We start from the raw sequence: 14,611 nt of genomic DNA, 5'->3' as shown, positions 1-14,611 counted from the left end.
TAAAATATTTTGAGTAAGTCTGTGTAAAAAAAAAAATCACACTTGTACAAATACAGCCTCAAGGAAATTGTGACAGAATTACTCACTGAGTCAATCAAGATGAACGATTTCGCCTTTGGGTCAGAGGCAGAGGGCTGAGAGAAGTACACATCCACAGAATATTCTGTTCCTGGCTCCAGACAGACTGGAGTTTGCAGAAGTGCAATCCTGTTTAGCAGAAATAAAGCACCGTTATAGCCGAGAGTTGGGACAAGGCAAGTTTACAGGGTGCTGTGAGCTCTCCCTCCCCTCTGTGCCTGCATCCTAGTGCGTGCAGCCCTGAGCAAGCCCTGATGCTGCAGGGGGCACACCCAGCCCCTTTGCTTGCAGGCTTTGGGAAAGCTGCATGACTTCTGCCTGGATGATTCACCAAGCACAATTTAAACTTGGTGAGATTAAACAGAAAATGGTAGATTTTACTCCTTCAGGCAAAGGAGTTTGCAACTCACTGTTCATATTTGTGCTTTCCTGTCCCTGTTTGATCAAGACTTCGATCACATCCTCTTGGCTCCTCCCTATTTTTTACATAGGTCCAAGCTGAAAAGCAGGTTCTGAAAACAGGCTAGGACAGTGACTTTAAGTCAATTATTTCCTTTCTGTACTGAAATAACTGCAGTTGGATCTTTGCCAAAGCAAGAACTAACCCCAGCAGAATCTCAGGCTTGGGCAAACCTTTGCCATGATGAAGATTGGACCATCACTCTTCCTTAGAGCCTACGTGGTATTGTGGTGTGACAGCAACAGGCAAGGTCATACACGTGTTTCTAATATTCCCACTTTCCCACACATTTATCGCTCTGCAGTGCTTCAGTAAAAGATTTGCACACAGAAAATCTACAGGCGAAAGGACGGGAATAGTCAGACCTCTTTGTAGCTGGAAGAGGCAACACATGTGGCTCCTGTGAAAGGCCCTTGTTTTTGCAGCGTTGACTCGACAAAATACCAGTGGGCTGGATGGTAACACTTGCTAGCCAGTCTTCCAAGGACTATAAACAAAGGACAAAACTTATGGTGATTTTTCATATCCCTCTTTCTCTTTGCCAGGGTTAACAAAAGCCATCTGAATGATTGCACACTGCAGTGACAAAATAGATTTTCTCTTTGTTCTTTACAGGACTTAAAAAAAATATGTTATTTGTGAAAAACGCATTGCATTTGCAATGGCTAATTGAAGAGCAGAGACGGAAATGGGACCTCAGCTGGTGCAAATGGAAACAGCTCTGTTAAAGCCATTGGAGTTGTTGCCTTTCTTAGCACAGCGTTGTCTTGGAAATATCCTTCATTATCTGCCTCCTTTCACATCTAATAAGGAATAACAAACATAAAAGACTTTGTAACAAAAGTCTTTAAAATTCAAGTGTTTGATCTAATCCTTAGAAGGAAAAAGCTACATCAAACCAGCCCACTGCAAAATTGTTCTCACGTTTTAAGACACTGGGAGTTTTGTTTGCTTCAGCATGACTGTAAGAGAACAGAATGGGCAGAAGGAGGATCTTGAGTGGTGGGATTGTCTCAGGGAGCTGCAAAGCAAAAGAGCAAGGCATGTACAAATACTAATACCAATAAAACACTTGCCTGTGTTTTTGAAGACATGGGTGCGGAGTTGGGTTTAACCACATTTGGGTTCACAGATTTTGCTAGACATGCCTTCATCATTGAGAAATTTTTTCCAGGCAAAAAATAAGGTTTTGGCTATTTTCCTACCATTTTCACACATCTCAGAGCCCAGCTGGAGCAACTGGGAAGCTGGATGTCTGCAAAAGCCCTGGATAAATACCTACTCTGATCACTTCTGCCTGTGCACATTTTCATGCCCAGAAAATCCCAATTAGAAATACAGGATGCCCATCTAAAAGGAACTGCATTTTGCGTGTGTCTGATTTGTGAACAAGAGTCCAGCCCAAGCAAAGGTACCAATACAGGAACTCCAGAAGATTAAATCTTGGCTGAAGCTTAGAAAACACTTGTAGTGATGATTCTTCAGATTTGAGTGGAAAGGGTTAAGGGGATCAGTGGAGGGTATGTTACCTGGTTGATAAGGATGAAAAGGCAAACAACTTTAATTTTAAATATAAAGAGTGGAAGAAGTTGCTGCATCCTATTATTGACAAAATAGACCCTGCATCTATCACAACATCATAAGACACACGAGACATCATAAGTACCTCAGGCTCATAACGAATCGTGATATCGAAGTCCATAGCAAAGGGAACATTGTTGATGGCAAAGCTCAGCCCAGATCCATTGGGAACACGTGCAAAGCCGGGTCCTGTCCATGTGACAGACCGACTGGCACTGGGCTGCCTGAAAACCACAGCCACAGCCGAGTCCTGTCCGAACTCCATTGCACCCTGAAAAGACATACTGACATTTTCAACAACACACAGAGTCAAATTACAAAAAGCCAAACCACCTCAGAAAAAAGAAAGGAAATATTTTTGCCATGTTGTTTACTTATTTCAGCCATCAGTCAGCCTCATTTTCTGAACAAGCTCAAGACTGACAATCTAAGAATTCTCCCAAATGTAGGATGTTTAGGGTCACATATAAAGAAAAGTTTCCTACAGCTTTGCAACAACAGCAATGAGAGGGACTAGAATAATCCATCCATTCCTGTAGATTTGGCATCTCCAAGCATTCAAATTGCAAACCTTAAAGAGATTAAGCTTGATTTCATACATGGCTGGGCTTTTCAGTATAAGCTTAATTAATAAATACCAATACTTACAATGACAAAGCTGACAGCATTTAAATGCACTAGATAACGCTAATGACTTGGTAAACTTGTTGGAAAATGGAATATGTTGGAAATGTCTTGCAAGCAAAACAAACGAAAAAAGATTTTACTTTTCACAGAGGCTCTTCTCTTCTAAATAATTCATTGAACCTGAGTCTACAATGGCACTGGACATAGCAGAGCAAACCTGTTGGTGTGAATTATAAAATGTCCGGCGCAACTGTGTACTAAAAAAGTTGATTTCATTTGTGTCAGGATTGTAACGTCTAGGACTGTGAATCCCATGTGCTCAGACATTTCCTTGCTCTCTGTTGCAAAATAAAATTTTAGTATTCAGTGTAATCTTAAGTAACTATTCAAGTACCAATTTACCTGTTCCAGTCCAGATTTTCTTACACTTCGTTTCTTGCTCCTATTTAACACAATCTTTCCATTTTCAATGATGAACTCATAACCTTGCTTCTGGAAGTAGATGTCACACCTTGGAAGAGTGCTTGGTTTAACCTATGAAGTAATGAGAGGGGCAGCACTGTCTCAACAATTTTGAAGGGTAGTTAAGCAGCTAAATGAAAATCCACATTCTTAAAATAAACTCTATTCTCTGCTGGGTGAAACTCTAAACTAAGGCCCAGCAGCTGCTGGAAACCCTTTTCCCTCACTCCCTTAAAATTAACTTGCACTTCCGCTCATAAGCTATGTCCCAGATATCTGTTTTCCATTTAATTATTGGACTGTAGGATGATTACTGGTTGCGATTATAGCTAAATATTTGCGGATGTGACCTGCAAATAAACATTTTTTTATTATTCCTTCTCTATAGCTTCTGGACAATGCATTGGAGAAGAAATGTTAGTAAAAACATAGGCAGCAGAAGGGATGCATTCCAGACTTGTACTCTGTGTGGGGATCAACTACCCCTATGGTGAGGGGGAAAAAAATAAATAAAAATTAATTTTTCTAAAAATATTATAAATGGATGCCAAATTCTTGAGGAAGTTGAGCTACAATCAGTGCCATTATATAAGGCAGCAGGAATGAGTCCAATGGAGCAGAGAGAAATTTGATTCTTCCCCTGTTGGAGATTCTCAGAATCATCACAGTTCATGATAGCTGTTGGCAACTCAAACCCTTTCCTTTAATTTAAAGAATTAAACGAATTTATCTAATTCATACTAGACCAGCCTGCATTTGAGAAGCAACAAGGACAGCCTTGCAGGTCACACCATGCTGTAATGACTGTCCCTTGGTAACAGCCACAGTTATGGGATAGTCATGTCCACGAAGAACAAGGATGAACTGAGGGTGGTCAAGGGACTTGCTGTGTTATCTTGCTGCTAAAGAGCCGCTCTGGCTGCTCCCTGAGGAAAGGCTCCTCTCCTCAGCTTCGGCTCCTGTGCCACCACTGCATGGATCCCCTCGCAGCATGACACCTAAAAAGCCAACTACGTACCAATGGTGCAGATCCAGAAAGGGGCTTTGCATGCTCAGCTTCATAAACGTAATAATCCAGGGGTAAAAAGAAGTAGCCTGGGGCTGGCTCGTTGCACTGGCGGCTCACGATGTTGGGAAGACACTTGCACTGACCATCCTTCGGTGAGCACCTAGGGTAAGAGTTGGTAAAGGGAGGACTTCAGAGTGCGTCACGGCTGGGTCCTCCCAGCACAAGGGCAGCTCAGCCCCACACTTGTTTCAGCTTTGCTTCATTTCTTCCATTGTCTGATGACCTCCCCTATTAAACTTCCTACCACCCACTCCCTCTGTTTCTGACACTAGATTTTTTCAATGCTACTTTTTTCATTGCTTAGAAGACATGACATGTTTTATCTTTGTCCACTCCACACCTGAAGCACAGATACTTTTATTTCCTAAGCATCCGTTACTATCTATTCCTGCATCCATTTCTTCTATCTGTTTCTGTATCTGTTACAGTATCTATCACTATTCTTAAGCATCTATCACCCGTAATTTTGGAGGCAGGACGTAAGATCAGAAGGACCTTTGATTCAACATGATATGGTAGTTTTCATATACTTACACTCCTATTTAACAAATCAGATGATTACTAGCTTTGATTTACCTGCTCACAAGGAGCTGCTCTACCGCATTGGACTATGTGCTCCTATGTCTGAAGTCTGACAGCAGCAGTGAAGACAGCTGCCCAACAGACTTCTGGAGCAGTCCAACTGAAACCAAGGTTACTTCTAAAATTATATGTTTTGAATAGGAAACAGTGTCAGAAAAATTTAAGATATTTGTAGCCTTTAAAATAGATGTAGGAAGTTAAAAATGTCACCTCTAACTTACTTCTAATTTATCTTAATATTAGGGCCTCTGGTTTTCTCAAGCCATGCAGTTTATATTTTATATAAAACAAATTTTGGCTTAAGCTGATTCAAAGTTGGCTTAAAAGAAAAAAGGTAAATCCCCTTATCATGAATAAATTTCCAACCCCAACCCAACTTTACACTGTTTGTATATGATGAAATTACATCTACGGTCTATTTTCCCATTTGTACTGAGACTTTATTAACCTAATCAGAAAATCTAGCCTAAAAGTTTACAAAAATTAAAACCAAGAAGATCTTGAGGAACATTAACTTACAAGTTATTCTGGGATCCACCAATATCACAGTCACATGGAGAACAGCCATACAAGCTGTTGCCAAGACCCCAGTACCCGACCTGGGAAGTGAAAGATTTTTTATGGCAAATATTTAAGTACGTAAAGCACAACAGAACTTATTTCCCTGGATGAGCGATGCTCTGGAGCACTACTGTGCTGCTGCCTGTGCTTGGCCATGGGAGATTGCTTCTCTTACCAGATTGCATGGGTGCTCAGCCACTGCAAGAAGAGAAAGATATTTACCCATTTGTGCAAGCAAGTTGCTCTGTAAACAGCAAAGATGGCCTGAGGACACGATTGTGCATTTCCTTTCCTTCCTGGGAGTGCTCCTCCTAGCGCAATTTGATTACACAAATGTTTGCAAGCAGTAAAAAAGAACCAGATGTGTCAATGCAAAATAGGAGCACACAGCTGTAAAATTATTTTGAATATTGACTAATTGCTTACTTTTCTGGCAATGAAAAGACGGGAGATGGGAGAGGAGACTTCTAAAACCACATGCAGAAGTAATAACAACAATTGAGTACGTACGACGCATTTTTCACAGCGTCGCCCCGTGGCAAACCGCTGGCAGAGGCACTCTCCTGTGGCAGGATCGCAGGCAGAGAAGGGCAAACTGCCGGAGGGATCGCAGTTGCAGGCTGCAGGGAGAGAAGTGCGTGGTTACCTCTGCAGGCCCCAGTGACGGCAGCAGTACTGGCGTTTGCTTTAGATGTGGAATCAGCACGACAGGCAGTCTCCATCCTCTGGACGGATGCTCCGCAGGTGGACATACCCTGGCACCGTGCAGCCCTCAGACTGCCTTTGGGGAGTGGACCGTTTCCTTGGTGGGTATCCACTCCAGGAGGAGCAAGGGCACTGGCAGAAGTCCGCTGTGGCGGTTTGCCATGTGCTGTGTGCTGACCCCCGCTGCACAGTCCTTGCAGGTTGCTGAGTAACATGCTGTGGGCATAACATGCCCACAAACCCACAGTGTGCCTGAGTAGGAGCAGGATGAATTTTTCAGGGAGCCTCTCTCAGAGGAACGGCTGGCATGGCAAGGCAGCAGCTCCTGTCATCTTGATGCTGCACTGTGCAGTGCAGAATCCAACTATCCTAACAGCCCACCTGTGGCTTTTCATTCACCTTTATGCTGATTTTGATGCCAAAATAATCTTCATGTGTTTTAGTCTCCCTTTTAAATTAAATTGCATATTTAACAATCTTTCTATTAACAACAGCCTCATCTATTATAGTATAATATGGGTTCTGCAAGTGATTTTGCATCTTTTCAGTCTCAGATGCTGCACCAGGAACATTAAATTAGATTGACATTAAATTATAGTAAGGAACCGGGCATTTTGTGAAGCAAGTAGTGCAAGTGTGTGCATCTGTGCATTCAACTACCTCCATCTGCTAAAAATGCTTTGGAAAGAAGAATAAAAGAGGTGGTTTACATACGCTGGCAGCCCAGAGGGTCACTGCCGCTCAGCCCGTAGTAGTTCACCCTGCACTTGTCACAGCGGACACCCTCCACGTTCTCCTTGCAAGGGCACTGGCCTGCGACCATTCCCAGAGCAGGATCTGTGTGGCTGTCACACACGCCGTTGTGCAACGTACCTTCTGGGTCACAGTTGCAGGCTACAGGCATGGTTACACATAAAAAAGCACATTTAGATATAAGCATGAAAAAGCAATTATGGAGCTGCTGGTAGGCACAAATTCAAGATTCTTGTAAGGATTAAAGATATCCATCTGTGCTTGCTGTGTTGGCTGCTTTACAGTTAATGCACAGCCCCTGTTTGAGAATGTTTCCAAGATCTGTTTTTTTTCTGAGGAGAGTTACAGTCTTCACTTCAGTAGAAATATACCCTCTGCTTTGGGCAGAAATAGGCATCACTCATCCACTCCCTACCCTCTCCAGAGTACCTGCAGAGGAGCGGGCCCCATAGTTTTGGATATGCTCTCATGAAAGCTGTAGGGTTGCAGGGGTACCACACATGAGCCGCCTCCCCAGAGCTGGTCTGAGTTGTCCATGGCTGAATTATTTACTGGAAGCAACGGATTCAGCATGGGACACTGCCTTCCTGATGCACCCCGTTAATTCCTAAGGCACTACCCACTTCTCACAGGAGAGCTGACATCTACCACACCACTCCCCTGGGTAATCGCCCCATGGCTCCTTCAGGACTTTTCATGCCAATCTATTTCTACAATTAAATTATGATCAGAGCATTTTTCCCACCCTATGTTAATACTGAATTTAGCTCATCTTTCAGAAGAAGGGCTTTTACACCTGAAAGACACCTTTTACACCATTTTTCTTGCATTTGGCAAGTACCTAGCGAAAGTTATTACACTTCCCATCATTTCTCACCTCTTCTGTAACCCCTGACTATCACAGAGGCAACAGCACTACTGCTATTCATGTTCATATTGATGTTGTTCAAGAAAGATGATAGCCCTGCTGGATTTCTAAGCTTAGTTTAGCAATGAGTTGGAACATGAAGCTCTTTTTACAATGCTGGTTCAAGGATGCTGTCATGCAGTTACTTTATAAGGTTATAGGTTTGGTAACATTTTTACAACCGTATGAACATTTAAGCATGGGGATGCTACAAAATTCAGAGCAGAAGACCAGAACCACCCTGTTTTGAGTCATTCTTAGAGAAGCTAAAAAAGGGAAGCTTACGGAGGCACGCCTGAGGGTCTGAGATGACTTTGAGTGGATCCCGGTAAAAGAAACGTTTGCACTGGTCACAGTGTTGCCCCATGGTGTTGTCCTGACAGTCCTCACAAACACCACCGCTGACGCCACCACTGGCCTGGTACACGGCCATGTCAAAGTGGCATCTGCCAGAGTGGCCATTGCAGTTACATCCTGAAACCAAAACAAACAGTGAGGTATTTCGCACCACAAGTCCTATTACTGTGGTCTTGCCACCATTGCTATCTACCGTTAACGCAGGGTTAGTTGTTCCTTGTATGATTTCAGTGCCCCGGCAAGATTACAGCTTCCCAGTCCTTGTGCCTTACAGCTTGGGGGAAACATTGGAGACTTAGAACAGAACTGGGCCCAACACTTGGAAAAGTACCCATGCAGGTGAGTATGCCTGATACACAGTGGGGAACACTAATCCACTTAAGAAAGATCTAGCTGAATATTTGTTACAGATCCCAATATATAGTTCTTGTATATCCTACATTACTCATTATTGTTGAAATAGATAATTTAGCCTTGTCTAAATTCTTCTTTTGTTCACAAGAAAGACCCTATGCAAACCAATGAATGATCTTTTTTGCATTAGATGCTTTTTCCTCTCTTTACTGTTTTTTTCTCTTTATGAAAGATAAGAACATAGAATCATAGAATGGGTTGGGTTGGAAGGGACCTTAAAGATCACCTAGTTCTAACCCCTGCCGCCATAGGCCGTGACATGTCCCACTAGACCAGGGTGCTCAAAGCCCCATCCAACCTGGCCTTGAACACTGCCAGGGAGGGGGCAGCCACAGCTTCTCTGGGCAGCCTGTGCCAGTGTCTCACCACCCTCACAGTAAAGAACTTCTTCCTTACGTCTAATCTGAATCTCCCCTCTCTCAGTTTGAAGCTGTTACCCCTTGTCCCGTAACTGCACTCCCTGATAAAAAGTCCCTCTCCATCTTTCTTATAGGCCCCCTTTAAGTACTGAAAGGCCGCTATAAGGTCTCCCTAGAGCCTTCCCTTATCCAGGCTGAACAACCCCAACTCTCTCAGCCTGTCCTCACAGGGGAGGTGCTCCAATGCCCTGATCATCTTTGTGGCCCTCCTCTGGACCTGCTCCAATGGGTTCACATCCTTCTTGTGCTGGGGGCCCCAGAGCTGGACACAGCACAGCCAGTGGGGTCTCACCAGAGCAGAGTAGACGGACAGAATCCCCTCCCTCGACCTGCTGGCCACGCTTCTTTTCATGCAGCCCAGGATACAGTTGGCTTTCTGGACTGCAAGCACATGTTGCTGGCTCATGTCCAACTTTTCATGCTCCAGTACCCCCAAGTCCTTTTTCACAGGGCTGCTCTCAGTCCCTTCATCCCCCAGCCTGTATTGATACCAGGGGTTGCCCTGACCCAGGTACAGGACCTTGCACTTGGCCTTGTTGAACCTCATGAGGTTTGCATGGGCCCACCTCTCCAGCCTGTCAAGGTCCCTCTGGATGGCCTCCCTTCCCTCCAGTGTGTTGACCTCACCACACAGCTTGGTGTCATCAGCAAATTTGCTGACGGTGCACTCAATCACACTGTCCAGGTTGCTGACAAATGACCCCTGAGGAATGCCACTCATCATTGGTTTCCACTTGGACAATGGAACAGCTCTCCTTGTAGGGCAACACAGCACTGATAGACGCAGGAATCCATCTGTTTTTCTAGATGAGGCATGGAAAAGTCTCCCTCCCAGAAACCCATCCATCCCGTTATGCATTGGACTGGGATTGTGCTACACCCACCCGTCAGCTATTAAAAAGAAAAATAATATGTTTGAGTTACGTTTGCAAGCATTATCTTGTGTCCCTTCAGCTGGCCTCCAGGGAGCATCATTGTAGAAATCTTTACATCTTTCACAAGACAAACCTTCAGTATTATGGTGGCAGATACATCTCCCATGGACCTGCAATGCAGTGAGAACAGAGAGGATGTAAGAGGAGAGGATGGGAGAGGAGAGGAGAGGAGAGGAGAGGAGAGGAGAGGAGAGGAGAGGAGAGGAGAGGAGAGGAGAGGAGAGGAGAGGAGAGGAGAGGAGAGGAGAGGAGAGGAGAGGAGAGGAGAGGAGAGGAGAGGAGAGGAGAGGAGAGGAGAGGAGAGGAGAGGAGAGGAGAGGAGAGGAGAGGAGAGGAGAGGAGAGGAGAGGAGAGGAGAGGAATCTGTGAGAGGTAAGCAAGCAAGTTCAGAAAAATTCAAAGCTCTTTGGCTCCCTCAGCTGACCTAATTCTCAGTTATTTCAGTAAAAGGTCTAGAGAATACCTGCAAACTTTAATCAAATAGTTTTATTAAGCCACTGAGTGACATTTAGAAAAAAATACTTCTGGAGACATCAAAGGAGGCTTCAACCTTTTAAATTCTATCTCTTTCTCCCTACACATCTCTATATGGAGAAACATATTTTCCAGGGGAAACAACCTGTTGTTTCCAGAGGGAAAGAATTTGCAGTTATGTTCCTAAATTTGTTAATAATCCATTTCTCATGGGTTAGCTTTGCATTATCAGCTATTCTTTGTGCCAATGCCTCCTCTCCCATTGCAGAGCCCCCGAGCCCAGCTGGAGTGTGGAATGCACCCAACAAGTGGCCATTCAAGTCTGCACACACCACATGCTACTTACTGCATTAACATTTGCACCATTACAGCTCTGGTATTTTGCTGCTATTATCAACATGTCTTGTCCCAGTTGCTTTTGAAACACTACACTATTGCCGACAAAGAGCTTCTGAGCAATCCATCCCAGGGATTTAAAAGAAGAAGCTGCACTGAAACATTTAACAACTTGGGGTTGCAAATGGTCAACACAAAGAACATCAGAGATCTTCCTTCTTCTCCCTCCCTCCATCTTCCTTCCCCCAAAATACCAGGTAGGGACTGCCCTTGTTGGAGACAGTGTTAATGACGCACCATCCCAGACTGATGGAAAATATCTCCCCGCAGATTCTGCACAGGATCACACTGGCTGGCATGGCCATTGCAAAAGCAGCTGCCCCGCACAACCATCTCATAGATAGCATAGTAGTACTTCTCAAGGGGATCCCTGTGCCTTCTTCCAAGCAGAGCATCCCCAAGGGTGTGGAGTTTAGTAAAATTGATCCTTAGGTTTGTCAACGTAATGAGCTCTGGAAGGAAAGAAGATAAATCAAGAGCCCAAGTTCACTCAAAAATTAACAGTTTGAAATCTTTCAGCTGCGATCAGTCATCCAAGAACTCCCCCATACTGAAGAAATAGCGGGAATGATCTGATATTGGCCAAGATCAGCAACCCATACAGTGCCAGGGCATGGACCGACTCCCGGCAAACAGCTGCATAAGTGTTAGCTCCTTCCTTGGTATGGCTCTGGCCGGGGCCAATGTGTATTTGCTCAGCCCCTGCCTTCATGGGTTCATGTACACCTCTGTGACTATTCCCAAAAGGCAGTGTGGACTGGGCCACCTGATCCCAGAAGGAAAGACAGTTTAGCTGCATGGATGAGCTCTGCAGAGCTGTGCTGTTTGCCCTCAGGGCTAGAGAACAAGACCGGCCCATTGTATTTATTAATACAGATGTCTCCCTGAGATCTTTAGGTACCTAATTTTCAATATCATTGACTTACACCAGCTGATCTGTTGACACTTTCAGTGTACAAAACAAGCAACACCAGCAAAGTATCTCTGGAGAAAACCCGTAGTGTCCATACCTTGGATATATGGCACATATGGATTTTCTATTTCAAAGCTGGGATCCAAAGCTTTTAAAACAACCTGCAAAACAAATTAATACAGTTCTGTAGATCACTGAAGCTATTCTTTTTGGATATAAAGACTGTCACCTGGGACCCGTTAGTAACTAATGCCACTTTACTGATCCCATAAAAGGAAAGAACAAGGCTGTGGCCCTGATTCAACAAGTGCTCTCACCCCTTCAACCTGGTCTTGGCTGAGCGAGGCAGAAAGACCTTTTGTTGGATTGATGTTTTGGGAGGAAGGAAAAGCAATGCCCTAGAGTGACGCATAGATGGGATGAGCATCCACCAAAGGGATCAAAGGACAGGCCCTTGACTTTAGCAGTAGAGGCTGAGGAGGTGTCAAGGTCTCTTATGAGGGAGACTTTCATGCAAATTTGGAAACCAGGAAAGAGCACTAGAAGGTTTCGTACAAGTTGTTTTATAAATTCATTTGGGTGTGAAACTGAGAGTGAAATACAGTGTTTGCCTTTCCCTCTTACTTCAGTAAAGGCAACAGCACTTCGTGTCTCAGAACCTGTATAAGTGGATCTGATTAATACAGACAAGAGACCTTCAGCTCCAGAAAAACAGCCATATACAATCTGAACTCATACAAACACGGACACTCGGCAATACCTCGCCTTCAGTGGAGGGCTCGATGTCCGAGTATCTTGAATCACAAATGACGTCTCCCACACTTTTTGCTGGACCAGAGGAGATGTTGGGAAAAGAAGCTGCACAGTCCTGTGCAAAATATCTAAATGCTTTCCAGGTCTGACCGAAGTCAGTGGAGCGCTCAACGAGCATTGCTGCAGGCCGAAATGTCTGCAAGAAACATTATTTCAAGAATTCCTTAACCAGGATACAACTCAGGGGTTGTTGTATTGACACTCCTGTTTGGGGGATGCCAACAGCTCTCAGTTAAAATTTTGTATTTGGGAGCTTGTAGGCTCGCTACAGGACTACTGTGCTGGTTACATGATTGTCTGAAAAAGCCAGATTCTTCATTCGAACCACTCTCTAGCAAAAGGGAAGGGTAACCTTCCACATAAATGCAAGATCACTTCTAAATAAGGAGGGCTACCATAACAATGGAGGAACTTTGCAGGAAAAAAATTTGTATATGCATGAGAAGGTTGAACTAGATTTGAAATAGCAAGTGAAGTTCAGAGATGTCCTAAATTTTTAGGGCTTAATTTTACAATTTAATATTTTTTCAGCTTTAATTCTCAGATTTATAGAAAACAGGACCAGAAGGCACATGAATAGGAAGCTATTCAGTCTATCCTCCTCCCCTAAGGCAGGATCAACTATAACTTAACCATACTTGACAGGTGTTTATCTAACCTGTTCTTACAAACCTCTAAAGATGGAGCTTTCACTGCCTCTCTAAGCAATTTATTCCTGTGGTTAAGTAATTAGTGTATAACATTACATAAAAGCTCTGGTAAAAGATGTACCTTAAAAGTCAGGATAAGATGGCTGAACTGGAATAAAGTTTCTAGGTCCAATCTAATGCTGACATGGTCAATGCCTGAAAAGAGAATGAAAATGAAGTGAAGAGCACAATGCACACATGGGAGGGGTTGCTGAGACAGCTTTCCTCTGGGGAATTGAAATGCCTTTTCCAGCACAGCAGCGAGGCTTTTTAGGCATCCCCTGTGCACAAGCCCAGCATGCGGCTGGAACTCTCGCTCAGGGGCAATGCAATATGCTGCCTTTCAGGCCCTGGCACCGGCAGTGCTGCATGTCACTGAGACTGCAGGAGATGGTTAAAGGTCCTGTTCAGATCATTCGGACTATAAGTGATGGTGATGGTCAGGTTCTGGGTTTACATCTTCCTGCATCCAGTCAGATTTTTTATTAAATCTGCCCAAATTCTTTGCTTATTTCTAAGAAAGAAAAAAGAAACGCAATAAAAATATGGGGGTTTCTTCTTGCTAAACAGATTTGTTAAACCCTTCTATACTGCCAGACCTGAAATCTGTTGTGAGCAGAGCTATCGTGCCAGGCATCTTCCAAAACTGCAACTAGTATGGAAAAAACCCCACAATCCACACACTCTCTGTAGAGAGTTTCAAGAATTCAGCTGATATCCCCGTTGTTCACATCTGCATGCAGCATCCCAGGCCTTCTGCTGACCAGGCTGTGCATGAGACCTCATCCCAGAAGAAAGACGGGGAGAGCAAGAAAAGATCTTCTCACAGCTGACCCACAGCTTAATTGGCGGTGGTGTCCAAAACTGCTGACAGTTCCTTTCTAAACTCCACGAAACAAACAAAGTTCATGACTTTTTAGTTGGATACTCCAAGTAGGGGAAACATATTATCTTAATTTTTCTATGCCTTAATTTCCAACCAGACAAACATCTTTTACATATGCATGCCTTCACAGAGAAGCTTCACATATAGCATGCCTTCACAGAGAAGCTGTAAGGATAATACCTTCATCAATGACATAGACAGTGGGGTCAAGTACACCCTCAGCAGGCTTGCAGATAACTCCAAGCTGAGTGGTGCAGTTGACATGCCTGAGGGATGTGATGCCATCCAGAGGGACCCAGACAAGCTTGAGAAGTGGGCATGTGTGAACCTCATGAGGTTCAACAAGGCCAAGTGCAAGGTCCTGTACCCGGGTCAGGGCAACCCTCGGTATCAATACAGGCTGGGGGATGAAGGGACTGAGAGCAGCCCTATGAAATAGGACTTGGGGATCCTGGTGCATGAAAAGCTGGACATGAGCCGGCAATGTGCGCTTGCAGATCAGAAAGCCAACTGTATCCTGGGCTGCATGA

The 14,611-nt window shown here is 44.2% G+C and overlaps 1 protein-coding gene across 2 annotated transcripts in view; it reads right to left on the bottom strand.

Annotated features, from left to right (window-relative positions):
- LAMB4 (laminin subunit beta 4) overlaps positions 1-14,611 on the bottom strand; it is a 43,925-nt gene that overhangs the window by 23,141 nt on the left and 6,173 nt on the right. For both annotated transcript variants that reach the window (XM_086473990.1, XM_086473998.1), the window contains exons 4-17: positions 13,278-13,351; positions 12,454-12,642; positions 11,791-11,854; positions 11,018-11,232; positions 9,900-10,020; positions 8,071-8,259; positions 6,840-7,019; positions 5,931-6,040; positions 5,379-5,458; positions 4,227-4,377; positions 3,149-3,280; positions 2,205-2,390; positions 904-1,025; positions 87-207 (exon numbers count right to left, since the gene is read on the bottom strand). In XM_086473990.1, the coding sequence (XP_086330116.1) occupies positions 87-207; positions 904-1,025; positions 2,205-2,390; positions 3,149-3,280; positions 4,227-4,377; positions 5,379-5,458; positions 5,931-6,040; positions 6,840-7,019; positions 8,071-8,259; positions 9,900-10,020; positions 11,018-11,232; positions 11,791-11,854; positions 12,454-12,642; positions 13,278-13,351 (1,934 nt within the window). The remainder of the gene's footprint in view (positions 1-86; positions 208-903; positions 1,026-2,204; positions 2,391-3,148; positions 3,281-4,226; positions 4,378-5,378; positions 5,459-5,930; positions 6,041-6,839; positions 7,020-8,070; positions 8,260-9,899; positions 10,021-11,017; positions 11,233-11,790; positions 11,855-12,453; positions 12,643-13,277; positions 13,352-14,611) is intronic.

Source organism: Leptosomus discolor, chromosome 1 (assembly GCF_034619465.1).
Source record: "Leptosomus discolor isolate bLepDis1 chromosome 1, bLepDis1.hap2, whole genome shotgun sequence".
In the NCBI taxonomy this organism is placed as follows: Eukaryota; Metazoa; Chordata; class Aves; order Leptosomiformes; family Leptosomidae; genus Leptosomus; species Leptosomus discolor.
This window is presented reverse-complemented; position numbering and strand designations above follow the sequence as displayed.